The sequence below is a fragment of the Myotis lucifugus genome, unplaced genomic scaffold (genome assembly GCF_000147115.1).
Source record: "Myotis lucifugus unplaced genomic scaffold, Myoluc2.0 scaffold_1, whole genome shotgun sequence".
In the NCBI taxonomy this organism is placed as follows: Eukaryota; Metazoa; Chordata; class Mammalia; order Chiroptera; family Vespertilionidae; genus Myotis; species Myotis lucifugus.
The window spans coordinates 35,309,195-35,326,643 of NW_005871049.1; the positions used below are offsets into that span (position 1 = coordinate 35,309,195).

At 35.7% G+C, this 17,449-nt stretch overlaps 1 protein-coding gene across 2 annotated transcripts in view; it reads right to left on the reverse strand.

Annotated features, from left to right (window-relative positions):
• The window catches only part of GLRA3 (glycine receptor alpha 3), a 134,809-nt gene that overhangs the window by 8,553 nt on the left and 108,807 nt on the right, over positions 1-17,449 (reverse strand). The window contains exons 8-9 of one of the 2 annotated variants that reach the window (XM_014456790.2): positions 10,673-10,816; positions 8,281-8,325 (exon numbers count right to left, since the gene is read on the reverse strand). In XM_014456790.2, the coding sequence (XP_014312276.1) occupies positions 8,281-8,325; positions 10,673-10,816 (189 nt within the window). The remainder of the gene's footprint in view (positions 1-8,280; positions 8,326-10,672; positions 10,817-17,449) is intronic. The other variant, XM_006081906.3, reaches the window with a different exon arrangement.

Below are 17,449 nucleotides of genomic sequence, written 5' to 3' on the forward strand. Positions count from 1 at the left end.
CTGCAAGGCCCCCAGTGAAATGAAGCTACTTTATCTGCTGTCTCTCTTGCTTTTTATCCTTCTAAAAAGTTAAGTCCATGACATACAAGGTTAAAGCTTATTTCAGTCTTGTAAGTATGATTCTGTCTTTAAGCCTGCAATCAGGGCTATGGCGCTGTACTGAACAAAGCTACATCACATTTGGACATTGGTTTTAATAGAAAATGACACATTGGAACAATTTAAACGTAACCATCTTTATATAGCATTGGTGCATCATAAAAAAGGCAACAATTTGTAAACTTGCCATCATTCTATGTGCATGCAGTGATGATAGTCTTGGCAAGGCCAATGTTTCTTGCACTGTGGTCTATATAACACCTGTCTGGGAATCACTCACTGGGAGGGATTGTTGAGACTAATTTTCTAGGTCTCCATGCAGAGATTCCTTCTCATTAGCACTTAAGCTGTCCCACTTATCTGCACTTCCAACAGGGTTTGTAGGTGATTATAATGCCCAGTCAAGTTGTAGAAACAAAAGTTTCCTGGAAGCACAATGCAGCTATCCTAATCAGCTTGAATTCGTAAGGATGTAAAAAAATTTTTTTTAAACTCCTCTAACACTTTATAATTTACATTTTAAGTGGTGGTTTATGGAATTATACCCTTGTAATGGCTTTTGCATTAGTATTAAACTATTATTTCATTTTTTAGCAATTCCTGTTTTTAAGTAAGGCTGTTTCTAGGTAAGACTATATGTAAGACTATACAACCTGTGTCTTTATCCATTTTAAAATGTACTACAAGACATAGGCATATGTTAGAAAAGAGACTTTGAATAAGTATGTTATACTAGTATAATGTGATTTATTACATTATTGTTTTCAAAAGCACCTAGATTATGACTTCACTTACAAATTCATCACCAATGGCTTTCCTACTAATTTTGGAGTTGAAGAAACAGAAACCTTTAGTTTCAATGAAAACACTTTCCTCATTAAAATGTCTTGTTCAAATATTTATTTCCTGGCAATGGTAATAGAAAATAAGAGGTTGAGGAACACTGTCTGCATAATAAAAATATGTGTGTACTATAGCAAATAATTTTCAAATATTTTATGTAGTCATAAATATACTAGATAGTCCAAATTTAAAATCTGAGTCAAGATTGGTATTCAAAATGAAAATGTTTTATTATAGTTAAGTGATTCCATGGCTTCATCATTTATTGCCAGGAGTCTGGGTAGTCTTACTTAGCTCTCAGATTTTTGGTTTTTAGTTCCAAAAAAAAAACACAAGGATTATAGCACTATCTAGCAGGATTGGGTTTTTTTTAGGGTGAGAGAAAATATATAAAACACCCAATAAGTTACTCAAATTACTGCTATGATATTATTAATATTGTGTTCATTATAATTGTACTATTATGGAAATTGCATAATTACACAATATAAAATAAAAATATGATTACCGACTTGAATCACTTTACTATTAGATATTTTAAATCCACAGAAACTAAACTAGCACTAAAGTGCTATGTAAAATAGACCTACCCAGTTGCTTCCTCTGCAGTGGCCTTGCACTTGTGTTGCACTTAAAAATTAGTCAACGGCAGCCTTGGCCAGTGTTGCTCAGAGCATCAGCCTGTGCACCTAAGGGTCATGGGTTCAGTCTTAGTCAAGGGCATGTACTTGGATTGCAGGCTCGATCCCAGCCCAGTCAGGCTGTGTGCCAAAGGCAACCAACCAATGTGTCTCTTACACATTGATGCTTCTCTTTCTCTCCCTCTCTCCCTCTCTATGTCTCTCTCTCCCTTTCCCTACCTTCCTCTCTCTCTCCCTCCCTCCCTCCCTCCCTCCCTTCCACTCTCTCCAAAAAAAGCAATGGAGAAATATCCTCAGATGAGGATTAACAACAACAAAAATAATTAGCCAACAGCATACATTTGAAAATAGCACTTTGCCCCTCTACGCCTCACTCTGCTATTGTCACAATATGTGGGGTTTGCTATATGACTGTTAGAATTCTTTGCAAATCTAATTTCTGCAATCCAGAAGTCTTTAGCCTTGTCAATATGTTCCATGAAACAGCACAAATGTTTCTGGTGTGCCATTAGGTGAGGCACGTGGAGTCCTCTTATAGCTTCAGAAATAGGATCTCAGCTCTGTTAGACCAGACTTCACGTAGTCAGATGCTGAGAGAGAGTAAGGACCGCTAGACCTCAAAAAGGTCATGTGGCTTTAAAAAAATGACTGACCTATTGGGTTCTTTTTGAAAGGCTCCAGTTAAAGCATTATTTTTTTTCTAACACTAACGGCCTGCAGAAGATGTCCATCCTCAAGGACAGTTATTTGTCTTGAGCAAAATGTACTCTCCTTCCCATTCACCTCCTAGGCCTCAGCCCACTGCACCTGGTTCTCCCACTGCAGGCCTCCCAGACCCCACAAAGCACTGAGGGCCAAGGAAGCATTAATTTTAAGCACAGTTGAAGCTTTTCTAATAGCTCAGCATTAATATTAGATTATTATATTAAAAAGTGCATTAAATTATTTTGTGACTAATTTCTTTGCTTTGTAAACTTCGTGACAAAATTATCCTGTGTTTATGTTTGTTTCAATGAATTTTCTAAAATCACCATCACTTAGAAAATTCTAAGGTAAGATAAAAAACATGAATGATTTAAAAATATTTTTATTTCAAGTATCACTCAAAATATTTCTTTGATATAATTCTGTTTTCTGGAGATAATTTCAGCTTAAATTTCTAATGAACTGAAGGCCCAAAAGCAAGGTGTTTAGAGAGCCATCTAAAACTTTTGACACCATGTGTTAGCCAATATTTAATGTTCATAAAATTAAGGCACTTTACAACTCAAAATATAGGTATTAATAGAAATTAAATAGAATAAACTCAAAATGAGCTCAAGAACATGGCTGATTAAAAAGGTAAATTTGAATAGTTAATTTTCCCACAAGTAAATCCTCTTAATATGCTTCAATCAAGTTAGAAGGGTAGGCAATGAAGAAGGTAAAAACTCCTTTACTTAAGTGTACAATTCTTTCTACAGGAGGGCCTGTTTTTACCAAATTTGTAAATGAGACAAATGTTTCAGTTATTAAGCATCAATACCATATTGTGAAACATTCAAAGTGCTCTTCGTTTTATTTAGAGAACTAGAGGCCCAGTGCATGAATTTGTGCATGGGTGGGGTCCAGCTGGTCTGGCCCCAATAGGGGTGGATTGGAGCCAATCAGGGCCTGGCCTGTTGGGAGGAGGAGATGGTGGGAGATTGGCCGGCTGGCCTCGCCTCCTATTGGGGTGCGGGGGCAATCAGGGGTGTGGCCGGCTGGGGGGAGGGACTATGGGCAGATCAGGGGCGGGGCTGGCCTGGAGGAAGGGCTGCAGGGGGTTTGGCCAGCCACCCCGCCCTCCCACAGGCCAGCCCAGCCCTCGATTAGGGTGGGAGAGGCTGATCAGGGGTGGGGCCATCTGGGGGGAGGGGCCATGGGAGGTTGTCCGGTGGCCCCACCCCCCGATCAGGCCAGTTCACTGGCCACAGTGGGTGTCCTAGTGACTAGTCGTTCTGGTCATTATGGCATTCTGGTTGCTGGCTTTTTATATACATATAGATTATATTAAAGGCTGATTCACATAACAGGAGATAGATTGAAAATCCAAGCATAGGTATAGCCATTCAGTTGAATTGCTTCATTCATCTCTATCATCAACTATAATATACATAAGAGGTAAGAATTTTCTATCCTATTCTTAGCTCTTAAAAAATGACAAAAAAAATCTTATATGGTGAAGGAGTGGTGAAGGCATGAAGATTGTCAGTGAGTGGTAAATAAACATTAAGTATCAAAAAGGGTTAGTAATGATTGTGTGAATTGCTATGAGATACAGCAGCATTAAATATGTTATTTTTATCTTAATGTTTCTTCCCTAGTAGATACCTTTGGGATGTTTTTTTCTTTCTTGTTCTTTTGGGGTGTTTTTATACAATGATGATTTTAACCAAATTATCCCAAAGGTCATTTTGTTAAAATAATTTTCTATAACTTTTAATTGCCAAATAGGAAAGTGACAGATGGAGAAAATATGAAAAGCTATTAATTTTCAGTTACATGATTTCAAAGTGTGTGGATTTTGAAAAAAATTACTAATAAAATAATGGTTTATTTTTGTTGGGAAAAATCACCATCACATAGACAATTCTAAGGTAAGATAAAAAACATGAATAATTAAAATATTGTTTTTTCTAAAGTGTTAGCCTAAAGTAAAATATTCAGTTTAATACATCTGTATATATTTATATATTATTTAAAAATAGAAGTGTTAAAAATGCAATTATAGATGAGGTTAAAATACTTTATTGTTGCAAGTCAATTATCAGTATAAAATTCTTTAAAACCTCGCTCTTATGAAAACCTTGCATTTATTATAGATGGTATTTGAATTAGTTATGAATTATGCTTGGCATATTGAATTTAGATTCAGATATGGTTTGGAGATTGTTGAATGGTAAAATGTCAGCTTAAAATGAATGTTTTACTTGAAATATTATGAAAATTTAATTCAATCTTCTATATTTTAGACTGATAAGAAATCAATTAAATAATTTTAAATTATCTGAATATCTATTTCTATCAGCGGTTCTCAACCTGTGGGTAGCGAATAATGAAAATACATCCTGCATATCAGATATTTACATTATGATTCATAACAGTAGCAAAATGACAGTTATGAAGTAGCAATGAAAATAATTTTATGGTTGGGGGTCACCACAACATGAGGAACTGTATTAAAGGGTCATGGCATTAGGAAGGTTGAGAACCACTGAAAGTGCCAACTCATAATCATGGAGTGAAATAATATAATGTAGTAGATAGCATGTGTAAAAAGCAGTACTAGAAACCTATTTTAGTTAACTCTGAGATGGAAGTCCCTACAATGCATGTGAAATTAAATTAAATAAAGAATATGTTACTTTATTGAATACTAGAGGTTCAGTGCATGAAATTTGTGCAGGGGCTGGGGGGGCCCTCAGCCCGGCCTGCACCCTCTCACAATCCGGGACCCCTTGGGGGATGTCCGACTGACGGTTTAGAGGGATTGGGCCTAAACCGGCAGTCGGATATTCCTCTCACAATCCAGGACTGCTGGTTTCTAACTGCTCCCCTGCCTGCCTGATCACCCCTAACCCGTCTGCCTGCCTGCCTGATCACCCCTAACCACTTGTCTGCCTGCTGATCACCCCTAACCGTCTCTTCCTCTGCCCCCACCATGGCGGCTTCATCCGGAATGACGTCCAGAAGGTCGTTCGACTATCCGGTCTAATTAGCATATTATACTTTTATTATTATAGATTGTTTTCCTAAATAAGTATTTCAGAGGCAGAATAGCTCTGAAAATAGCTCTGTTGAACCTAGTCTCTAAATATTTATTTTCAGAAAATAATTGAATTCTTACAATTTTTGTTTTACTAGAGAGGATGAAATTTCTAACCCTCATGTATCAGAATCATTGAAATAGAATTTGTTTAAAATTATTTGAAAACTATTTATCTTTAGATATGTAACAAAGAAATTTGTAGGAAATATTTACCTATTGAAAGTATATCTTATACTCTGGAATATAGCATAAACTGACTTATAATGAAAACTATTAAATAATTTAGTGTACATGGGTGCCAAATTGTTTTCAACTTTGGAGCATCATCCATTCAACCAAAATAGAGTACATGTATATTTGTATTTGTCCTAAGATTATGGAGCTGACAAAATGTACAAGGTAGAAAAATCAATTATTCATTATTCTTAGAAGTTACCTTGAGTTATTTTTAAAGTAAGATAACACATAAATACATAAGTAAATAAAATAATGATTTTTTGTACATATAGTTGAAATACAGTCAATTATATCTTTATTATTAAAAGATAACTATCATGTCTAGCAAAATATAAACTGGGTAATTATTTTCAAAACCTAAAACTAATGGTCCATGTTTATCTCAACTGTGTATATAAATAAAAGTGAATACCATGATAAATAGGAAGATGGAGATGCTAGAATACTGTGTGAATGCATTTTCTCTCAGCAAACCATTGCATCATTACATTATATTGCAATGCAGAAGAAGCTACATGAAATGCACTAAAGCAATCCCAAATCATCCACATCTCTCAACAAATCACATATGTTCAGAAATATTTTGTCATGTCTTAATAACCCTCCAGTTCTAATGCAATGATATCATACAAGGGAAAAGCAACTTCTAACCAAAATACTTCCATGCCATGCATACACCCATGCATACATATTACTGGAGAGAAGCAGTATGACCAGGTGCAATGGGTAATGTGCACACAGCAGGCTATGACAGTGTGGGGTGGGGAAATTTGCATACAAGAGCAAACTTTATTCTTTCACAATAGACAAAAGGTTCACTTGAACCTTCATAGAGGAAAAAGCAAGGTATTAAAAATTGTCTATGATGCCTAAGTCATTGCTGAACCAAGTTAAAACTTTTCTAGGAGCCCTAGCTGGTTTGGCTCAGTGGATAGAGTGTTGGCCTGCGGACTGAAGGGTCCCAGGTTCAATTCTGGTCAAGGGCATGTACCTTGGTTGCAGGCATATCCCCAGTAGGGGGTGTGCAGGAGGCAGCTGATCGATGTTTCTCTCTCATTGATTTTCTAACTCTATCCCTCTCCCTTCCTCTCTGGAAAAAAATCAATAAAATATATTTAAAAAAACTTTTCTAGGAATAATATTTACATCAGTATAAGGTCTCCTCCTGTGACAGACTTTCTATAATGAGGCTATTGTATTTTGCCTGTTCTGACAAATTAGAGTTTAAAAAAAAATTTTTTTTTCAGGTAAACCAGTAGTACTCATGAAAAGAAAGGGCACAGAATTAACTTTTAGACTCATTTTTATTATGTTGATTCAAAGATTTAGATTGATAGGACTGTTTCCAAATAGTTTTTGTTTGTTTGTTTGTTTTTTGGTGATGAATTTGGTCAACCCAGAGAGTTATTAGGTTCAGAAAATTATATTTTAAAAATTAAAACAATTAACACAAAATTTTCACAATTATTATAAAAATAAATGGAATGAATTTAATTTTCAATAAATTTGTTTGAAAATCATTTTGTTTTAAAAAATAATTCAGTATTGACTGTTTCTGAGGTAAACCTGCTTTTTCATCACAGTTCTTTGTTTGCATTTTTTATAAAGCAATATTTATCTTTTATACTAAAGCTCCTATAAGCATTAACTGTTTAGTGACTGGAAATTTAAATATATACCTCTCCCAAAGAGGCTATTATATGTGATTATTCAAATTTAATGCAAATAATACTGTTTCAAATTTACAGTTAAAATAATCAAGTAAAGGTAACTGGGTCATGTAAGAAAAGAAGTAGCTAGCTTTGTTGACAACAAATATGCAATTCTAGTAGGAAAGAAAAAGACTTGAGAGATTATATATTATAATATAAGAAAACTTAAGTGCTTTAAAATAATACTGGGTCTAGATATCTGCTATAAAATTCAGATTACTTTAATATTCATCTAACACTATGTCTATTCTTAACTAAGGCATGTGGTAGCATCATCTGCAGAGGTTTTTTTAAATACATTTTTTTTCTCAGAAATTTGAGTTAGTAGACTGGACTATTTGTATAGGATTGCCTAGACTAAATTCTTGGCTTTGATAGGTTTAAATTCAATCACTGAATATGTACATGTATCCTCGTGATCTCCTTCTTATCAAACATATCAATGGATGCCACTATCAAAACCAAAATTATTCATTTACTATACTATCTTAACATATCTTAACATTCAGAATGTGTTCTAAAAAACAAAGCTTTTTATTTTTGCCTAATTTTTAGATTTCTATTTTCTGGTAAGAGGAGCTGCTTTTCAAACTTTTTGTATAAATAAATTTCCCATTTATTTTGAAACTTACTTTGTCAAAGCATTTTTTATGGGGACTATAATAAGGGATGTATAATATTTCTGTTTAATATATATTAAAGTTTTTTTGACTGATCAAATATCTTGGTTAAATAAGATGAAGAAGAACATTTAAATATCCTTTTACTGAGTGAGGGAAGACAAATGGAATTATTAGAAAAAGAGAGTATTCTTAGCTGAATGGCGATGGTGGTTTTTTTGGCTTTACATATGCAGAGGGATGTTTCCCCACCAAACACTGCCTGGGTGCAGAATATGCTCTCTGCTTTCTTACTGACGACCACATTCCTCCACTTAGAGTTAAGAAAGTGAATTTACCGTGTCTGAGAAACGGTAAAACTTCTCCAATGCAAAAGCTTCTGTCTGGGATTGAGAAACCAGAGAATCAGGCATACATGATTAATATAACTTCACAATTGGTTTCAATTACATATACCATTTTAACAATCATGTATCAATTAATAGATTTTTACATATGCAATGTGTCCACTTCCCAAAGTATGAAATGAGCTAAAAAACAAAACAAAACAAAACAAAAAGACCTGGATTTTATTATTTTTTTTCCTGCACCAAATCTTAATTACAATATTTGCACATGGTGTATTTCAAATAGTGATTAGACAATAGGATATTATTTTTGCATTTTCCTAGAGTGCCAATTATTAGAAAATTAATCTTGCTGTCTTTTGTTGCACTAAAGAAGGAATGTCAAATATTTGTATCCCAATAGTCTCACAGGTGGTAAAACTGAATAATGAACTGCTTCAGTAAGGATAATTTTTTAAAAGGAAGAACCAGAATTGAGCAAGTAAATTTGTAGTCTATTATGTTATCCACTTGATACTGTGACTGTTGCAGATGAGGTGGTAGTAGACAATGTCTGAGCTCATAGCCCCACATGTGTAATACTTCTCATTTCTAGAGTTTGCAGTATACACGATTGATACATTTTAAATTGTAGAAAGGAGGAGAAAGTTAGGGAAATAAAAAGTAAATGTGAAAAAGCGAACCAAAATGAGAGGGGAAAATAAATATTTCCTTACTTATGATTAATGAGATTAGAAGGAAAAATTGTCTTCATCAAACATTAAAGGGAAAGACAAGAGCTTCAGCCCTGTGATACAGAACTGTTTGGTCCTGTTACAGTGTTTCGGCCAGTACCAGGTCTCAAGAGAGAGAAAGGGGATGCAAATAGATAGTAAGGGAGGCAGAATAAGGGGAAGAAAAGAAAGAAAAGGAGAATGAGGAAGGACTAGAAAAGTCTAAGAAAACTAGCTGACAGGGGTGAGGACAGGGTAAGGAGATGAAAAAAATCTCCCATCAAAATATGTTTTCATGTACAAATAATATGCTTTCCTTTTCATAAAAAATTGATCAAATGCAAGATCTAGCATTGTTTTTTGTTTGTTTGTTTGTTTTTTGTCCAGTGAATTACCCAGCGTATCCCAATGCTGATGTTTCTTCCATGCTGCACTGAATTGGATATTTATTGGAGCAATGATGGTTCTGGGGAGTTAGTTAGCTATTGCTTTAGAAGATGACTAATACTGAGTAGGCTCAGCACTGAGAGATCATGGCTGAGTGCTTTAAAAGGCTTTATGAATCTATAAATCACTGTCAATAATTCAGAAACCAGAAGGAATCCTTTAAAAAATTAAATCCTTAAAAATGTGCACTATATGAACTATGAAATTTCTCTATTGCTTAAGACTCCACTTTCTTTCAAAATATTAGCTGGCACACGCACATTAAAAGAAGTAAATATGCTGGCCAATAGAAACTCTTCCACACAGAAGAGGAAAGGGGTTGGTTAAGAAGAGATGGCATTGCAAGTCTTAATAGAGAGGAACCACCCCATTCTGTACATCCAAATCCAATTAGATTACTTCTACAACTTCCTGTGATCTCCCAATGATGTTCTAAATAACATTTCTTCTAGGTTTAATTTATTAGGTTGATGAACAAAAATAACACTATGTTGTGTTTCCCATGGGGATTCAGAAGAAATGTCTTTAAAACATGAAAGTATGCATAAAAAAAAACCTCTTAGTTCTACATGAACATCAAAGTATTAATAAATAGGTAATATATGATGGAAACAAATTCATTTGAAAAAAAAACAACAACTTTAATCACTATATTTGATGACTTATGTGAAGTAAAATCACCAGAAACACACTAACATTGCAAATAAGAAATGATATGTTTTGGTTTATTAAAGCAAAAAATGGTGTCTTTTCAGGAAATACACTAGAAAGAAGTTGAGAAAGCTCTCATGTCAACAGTATACCTAGATGTCGCCATTTTCTTCCTGAAGCTATTTTTGACAATTTAAATTTCAGTTGGACAAAACCAAAGGAACATCATAACGTTTAGTCCCCGGTCTCCACTTCCTCTCTTCACATCCTATTAAATATAACAGCCCTAGCTGGTTTGGCTCAGTGGATAGAGCATCAGCCTATACACTGAAGGGTCCAGGGCTCGATTCCAGTCAAGAGCACATGCTTGGGTTGCAGGCTCGATCCCCAGTAGGGGTTGTGCAGGAGGCAGCCTAACAATGATTCTCTCTCATCATTGATGTTTCTATCTCTCTCTCCCTCTCCCTTCCTCTCTTAAATAAAAAACATATTTTAAAAATATATTTATATAACAAATTCACTTTTTAGTGAAAGTTGGTATCCCAATGAACCCAATGAATTTAATTGCTTACCTTATTCTTTCTCTTTCGTCGAAATCTCAGAAGTTCTTTGTGCTGTCTTGATACAAAATTTACAGCTGCATATTCCAGAAGTGCTGCAAACACAAAAAGGAGGCACACTGCCATCCAAATGTCAATAGCTTTGACATATGATACCTAGCCAAGAGAGAGAGAGAGAGAGAGAGCGCACAAATTGACTTGAATTGTTACTTCCATTTGGGATAAAACCAAATGCCTGACTGACTATAAAGTATAGCATGTGTATACCAGTTTGGGGGGAAAAGGGAAATGACACCAACACTTTTTTTTTAACTTAAAAATTTTTTCAGTAATTAACTTTGCAAGTTTTATATATTAGTCATACGTCAAAACACATATTTTTGTTAATTTCTTTTCAAATGTGGTATTAGACCATACATATGATGGGGGAAAAATAAGATGAAATGTAATTTTATTTTTAGGTTAGTGTAGCATAATGCTTGGCAAGTATGAAGTCCTATTAATATATACCATACCATCATGGCAGTATAATGCTGTTTACCTTTTTAGGTCCATATTTTCTTCATTAAAAAGTGTTGTATTTTGAAATGATTTTAACCTTACAGATATTGCAAGAACAATAAAAAGAACTCCCACTTCTGTAGTAAACATTTGGTTACATTTGTCTATATATCTCTATCTCTATTAGAATAGAGATAGATGTTGTCTATATCTGTGCCTTTCTCTTTAAATTATTTGAGTCGAATATTCAGTCATGATGCTCCATTACCTCCAAAAACTTATATGTATTTTCTAAAGGAAAAAGAACACTCTCATACATGACTCTAATACATCCAACAAAATCAGGAAATTAATATTAATAAAACACCACCACTTAATTTTAAAACCCACTCCCATTTCACCAGTTGTTTCAATAATGCCCCTTTTAGCAGAAAAACATTTTTCTTTTAGTTCAGGATTTAAATATATATATATATATATATATATATATATATATATATATATATATAATTGATTTTAGAGAGGAAGGGAGGGGAGAGAGATAGAAACTTCAATGATGAGAGAGAATTATTGATAGACTTCTCTTGCATGCCCCCTATTGGGGATCCAGCCTGAAACCCAGGCATGTGACCTGACCAGGAATCTAACCATGACCTCCTGGTTCATAGGTCGATGCTCAACCACTGAGCTACACCAGCAGGGGAGAAATTGCTTTAATCTTGCTCTCAGATTAACTGGACAGTGATTTACTGCATATGGCAACTGCTCAAGGATGAACATTTCTTTTGAGTTTTAGTGTCATTTCTTGTAGTATATGTGTATGCATCACACAGCTAAAGTGTTCTATGCAAGCAGTTTCAGTAAAAGCATTACCTTTTGTGGAATAAGCATGAGATCATTCATTTCATTGCATACTTTAGGTATGCCACTTAGACATGGGGGAAAGTATCTCATTTGCCAAGAATTAGGAATAATAATGAAATATATTTATGATAACCATTTTTTTAGGTTTTCCTAGGAAATGGACAGTTACCTAGAAGTTTGTTTTCCCACTTGCAGAAATAAATGTCCCTTCCCCAAGGAGATATAGTCCCAGGAAAGCAGGAAGTGAGGCGAGATGTGGGCAAAAATGCACTACTTACTTCTTTGGACCAGTGTGTAGCTACCATAGGGAATAAAATTTTACACTTTGAACAGTTGACTATTTCAATGCTGCTTGTATCTTCTGAATTTTTTTTCCTTTCTCATCATCTTTAATATTTGGTAAAGTTATTTTTTGTCCAATATCAGTCTGCGGAAATCTTGATCAAATATAGGTTGTGGTTTAAAAGAGGAAGTGGCTCAATATTTGGGGAAAACTTATGGTAGAGGGAGAAGCAAATCCAGCAAGAAAACCCCTTTCTGCCACCTTTCTCAGATGGCGTTTCAGGTCTCAGGCTAGACTTTGCCCAAATCTGTTCAAAAATCCCCTGGCACCTATGCTTACCTGAATATGTTGCATTGTAATTGCTTATTTCTTGTTCTTTTTCTGCTTAACCTGGGAATTCTTTAAGGGCAGATGGCATCTCTATTTTGTTCACTATGACAAGAGTGTTTAGCATGTGTATACATATTTGCTGAGTGAATAGACAGATCAATGAAGGTGTAAAATATTAAAATGCAAGGGAGGAATGAATCATAGATGATGATTCATATAAAGATTCACTTTCTGGAGAAATACCTTAGATTTTAATATTTTTCTCTCAAAATCAGGTCATGTCTTCACATCTCTAATGATGTCAACTTACATATGAAATATGCCAACAAAGGAGCTCTCTGCATCGCCTCCTGTATCTTAAGTGTGACTTCTGCTGGTCAGAATGACCTCTACCGAGCAAAGGGAAGTATGCCCTCATTTTATTCCAGTGCTATGCTAAGTGTCCATCTGTTTGTAAAGCATAAATTTAAATCTCATAAGTTCTGCAGTTATGCCAGAAATTCCCGGTTGCCTTCAAATACATGCATTCCTGGAAGATGTAATACTGCTTCCAAAGGTCCTGTCTCAAGCTACGCCATTCCTAGAAGAATATGAGTCATAAAGCACGTGTGCATTCTTTACCAACCTGAACGTATAATAACATGAAACAAAGAGATTAAATCAGAAGTTTACTTTCCAGATGAATCCAATGAATGTTTTCAATGACAGCAGACATATGCAAACTTCCTTCGTGCCTGCCAGGGTTTGGCTTATTGTGAAGAGCTCCCAATTGTTGAGGCTTCAAAACTTACTTTCCTCATTCTCTCCTCTTACCTCACTCACCTATTTCACCTCTTTTCTCCTCCTCCACCCTCCCTGCTCCTCCAAGTACAGCAAACTTTGGATCTGGGTAGTTTGGGACTCTAGGCTCGGTAACTTTATATAAAGGTAGCAGTTTTTACTCCAACAATGCATAACATACTCATGACCTATAACACACTCCCCATGTGATTCAGAATTATCACCTTTCTATCCCCTACTGCCTGCTGTCTGTCCTCTGGGCAGTTTCATTCCAATTCACTTCATCCTTCTGGACCACCTTGCCAACTGTTCCATCATCCACTGTGCTGTGGGAACCCTAATTCTATTTTAAGCAACAATCTCTCCTCAGTATTACCTATTAAATACATGTCCAAAATCTGTTTCATGGTGTACAAATTCCTTCATGATTGGCTCCCAACTTACCTTTCTTACTACATGCATTCATTCACTTTTTTTTTCATTCAGCATTTACTGAACACCATTAATGTACCTAAATTCTGTTCTTAGTGTTGTAGTTACAGAGGTGATCAAGACAGACAAGATCCTTTTTAAATTACTCACTTTAACCCACTGTGCTGCCACTATTAATTTACATATCGTTCTCCTTTCTCCTTTTAGGCTACTATTTCCCATGAGCTAAAAACAAGGGTCAGGTCTTATTCATCCTTGTATTTATAGGAGCTACCATGGTGCTCATTATAGTACAGGCTCTCCAGTAATGTTGATTTGACTGAACCATGTGGAGTGATTTATAATCACTGGCCATTTATGATTAGAGAACTAGTTTTAATAGCTAACATGCCAGGGAATGTTCTTAGTAATGTCCATAGAACTACTACGTGTTTTTAGTAGTTGTCCAAAACTAAGGCTTTTAATCCTCATAACCACTGAGGAAACTATTCCCATTTTAGAGATGTGGAGACTGGGGCACAGTAAAATAACTTGCTTAAGTAAAATAACGTGTCACGTAGCTACCATTAGAGACTGAATCTGAATATTGAAAGGACAGATTAGTGCTCTATAAAAAGGACCCCAGAGAGCTCCCGCATCCATCCCAACCGTCAAAGAACACAACTAGAAGATCCCACATCTATTAACCAGGAAAGGGCCCTTACCAGACACCAAATCTGCCAGTATCTTGATCTTGGACTTCTAAAATTCCAGAACTGTGAGAAGTGAATTCCTGTTGTCTCTAAGCCACTCATTCTGTGCTATTCTGTTATAGCAGCCTGGACTAAGACAGTTACCAAATTGCGCAGCTAAGACTTAAATACAACTAACCTAGCTCCAGAGCCCATAAATTTAACTACTATTCTATGTCTAGTTATTAGGCTGCTTCTATTTAAGCACCATTACAAATTTATAACTGTGACCACACTAAGGAAAAATAACTGTATATCAACATTCCAGCCTCTTTAACTTTTATCTGATAGGTAAAAGTCAAGTCAGTACACAAAATATATATTGTAAAGTCCTCTATACTTTTTGGGTTTGATCCTAAAATCAATAATCAACTTCTTAGCATTGTATTTATCACATAAAAACAAACTAGTTGCTCTGGGGAAGCAACGTTAGATCAGGGAAACATTTTTATCCTCTGAATACAATGCAAGTCTCCTCAACACCATTCTTACAGTAATTATAATGAAGTGTTTTTGTGAGCTAGGAGATCATTGCCTGCTTGTCATATGATAATTCAGGAAGAGATCAGCTTGATAGATTATTTGAGTGTGCAGAGCTAGATTACTACAAGGCCTTGTCTTTTTTATTCTAAAAAATATTTTATAATGCATGGAAAGGAATATAAGTATTATATGTTCTGTAGAATTCTTATATCATACTATTCCTCCCCCCCAAAATGCATTCATTCTACTTTGCAAAGTTATTTATCATTAAAAAATAGAGGAAGCCTGCTTCTTCTATATTGATGATATATATATCATCATCAGTAATTATCATCATCAATCATCCTGACTATAAAGATTGGAACCAAATCACCTTGGCCCTGGGAAGCAGTCATGCTCTGGGAGCTTGCCTGAGCATGGATTTCTCTATATCTACTCTTCCAGTGTTGCAAGGAAGTGTGCATAGGAGGATTCAAGATAGGATAGGATACAATAAAAAACTCCCAAAATATCACTGGCTTGAAAAAAGAGAAGACATTCCATGTTCACTTTGAGTCTAATGGTGACTCTGGACTATTGTCATTGTCTTCCTCACTGTGACCTGTGGAGTTGAGGAAAATCAGGGCACTGAGGGGCCTCACATTTGGTCATAAGTACTCCAGGTCACTGTTCAAAACTCAGTAATCAGAACTACTCACAGTCAATCCCAACAACAAACCACAGATGTGGAACCCTACCCAGAGAAAGCCAGCCTTAGCGGCTGAGGGAGTGGATGGGGCAGGCACTGGTACTTCTGAAACAAAACCCCGGATCCTACAAGCACAGAATTGAGGAAAAGTGTGGATTATAGTCTGCTCACTGCTCATGATATCTTGAATAGAATAATAAAGCAGCTTTATGAGAGAGCAAAACCCATTGCTTTACAGAAAGAAGCTGGTCATTATTTCAGTGTGACAGAAAAAGAAACCTCCCTGATCTTCAGCCAAAAATTTGCTCCCACCATAGTGTCAAGTCTAGTAAAATCAATTGGAAGGAAGTACAAAAAACAGTCCAGATGGCCAGAGGGAAGGGTTGGGTGGAGGCGGGCAAAGGTGGGTAAGGAGAAATGGGAACAACTGTAATGGTGTCAACAATAAAATAAAGAAAAAAAAAGACTAAGAAAAAATAACAGAGTCCAGGTAGTGAATCTCTGAAGTCCTTTGATTTTGTGCTCTCTGATTCAGAGAGGTATTTAGATTGCACATACCTCAGGCAATCTTTCATCACTAAATTGACTTTTACACTAGTCTGTGATAAGATTATTGAGCAGCAGCAGTTTTAGATTATATTCTCTTACAAGTACGTTGGATGAGCCGTGTTAGAAGTACAGCACCACATTCTGTAGTTGAGAGACCTGCCAAAATGCCTGCCTTTCCCCTACTCCACTCAAAGGTGGTCAAAAGTTTTGCTTCCTGAGACCAATAATGTCCTGTACTACACCCCAGACCAGGGGTCCTCAAACTTTTTAAACAGGGGCCCAGTTCACTGACCCTCAGACCGTTGGAGGGCCGGACTATAGTTTAAAAAAAAACTATGAACAAATTCAGCAACAGGCAGCGGCGGCAAAAATACCCGGCGGGCCGCATGTGGCCCGCGGGCCGTAGTTTGAGGACCCCTGGCCCAGACTATAAAGTGATAGTAAAATATACTTACTAAATTATAAATTATAACCCAGACTACTATTAATCAACCAGAAATAGAAATTTAAAATGTATTTACAAGCAGCCACAACTTAAATTTAAGAATAAGGAATTGATTAAACCAGAACCAGGACATAACTACATATGGTGCCCAGTGGGTACCAGACTTATTGGGGGGATCACTTTGAACGTTATGTAAATGTCTAGCCACTATGTTCTACACCTGAAATTCATGTTATATTCAATGTCAGCTATAGTTGAAAGTATAAAAACAAAACCAGGGTTTACAAAACAAAACATCTCATGTAAACCTATCTGTCAGCTAGATTTATTATCAGGTGAATTTTCCAGGAATCACTTGAGAGTGATTATTTTGTCAATTCTTTTCTCAGTTCAATTTGTTTTTTATTTAATAAAATGGTATAAAAATCACAGTGCATTTCTCTTGATTAGCTAAAATAGCCCTTTGAATAGGGTGATGTGTTCTCCTTACTCACAATCAATCCTGGCGAATTCCCCCAGTTCCTTAGAATTGTCTCATACATTGTAATGAGTAATTCTGGCTGTGGAATGGTCAAGTGACTCAAGTATACAGCTCAATGCTTTTCTCTGAGACAGGCTGAACATTTTCCTGCTTATGTTATGGCTTTTGTTCTGGGTATTTTGTTTCAGATCACATTGGCTATTCATTTATTTTTGGCTTTGT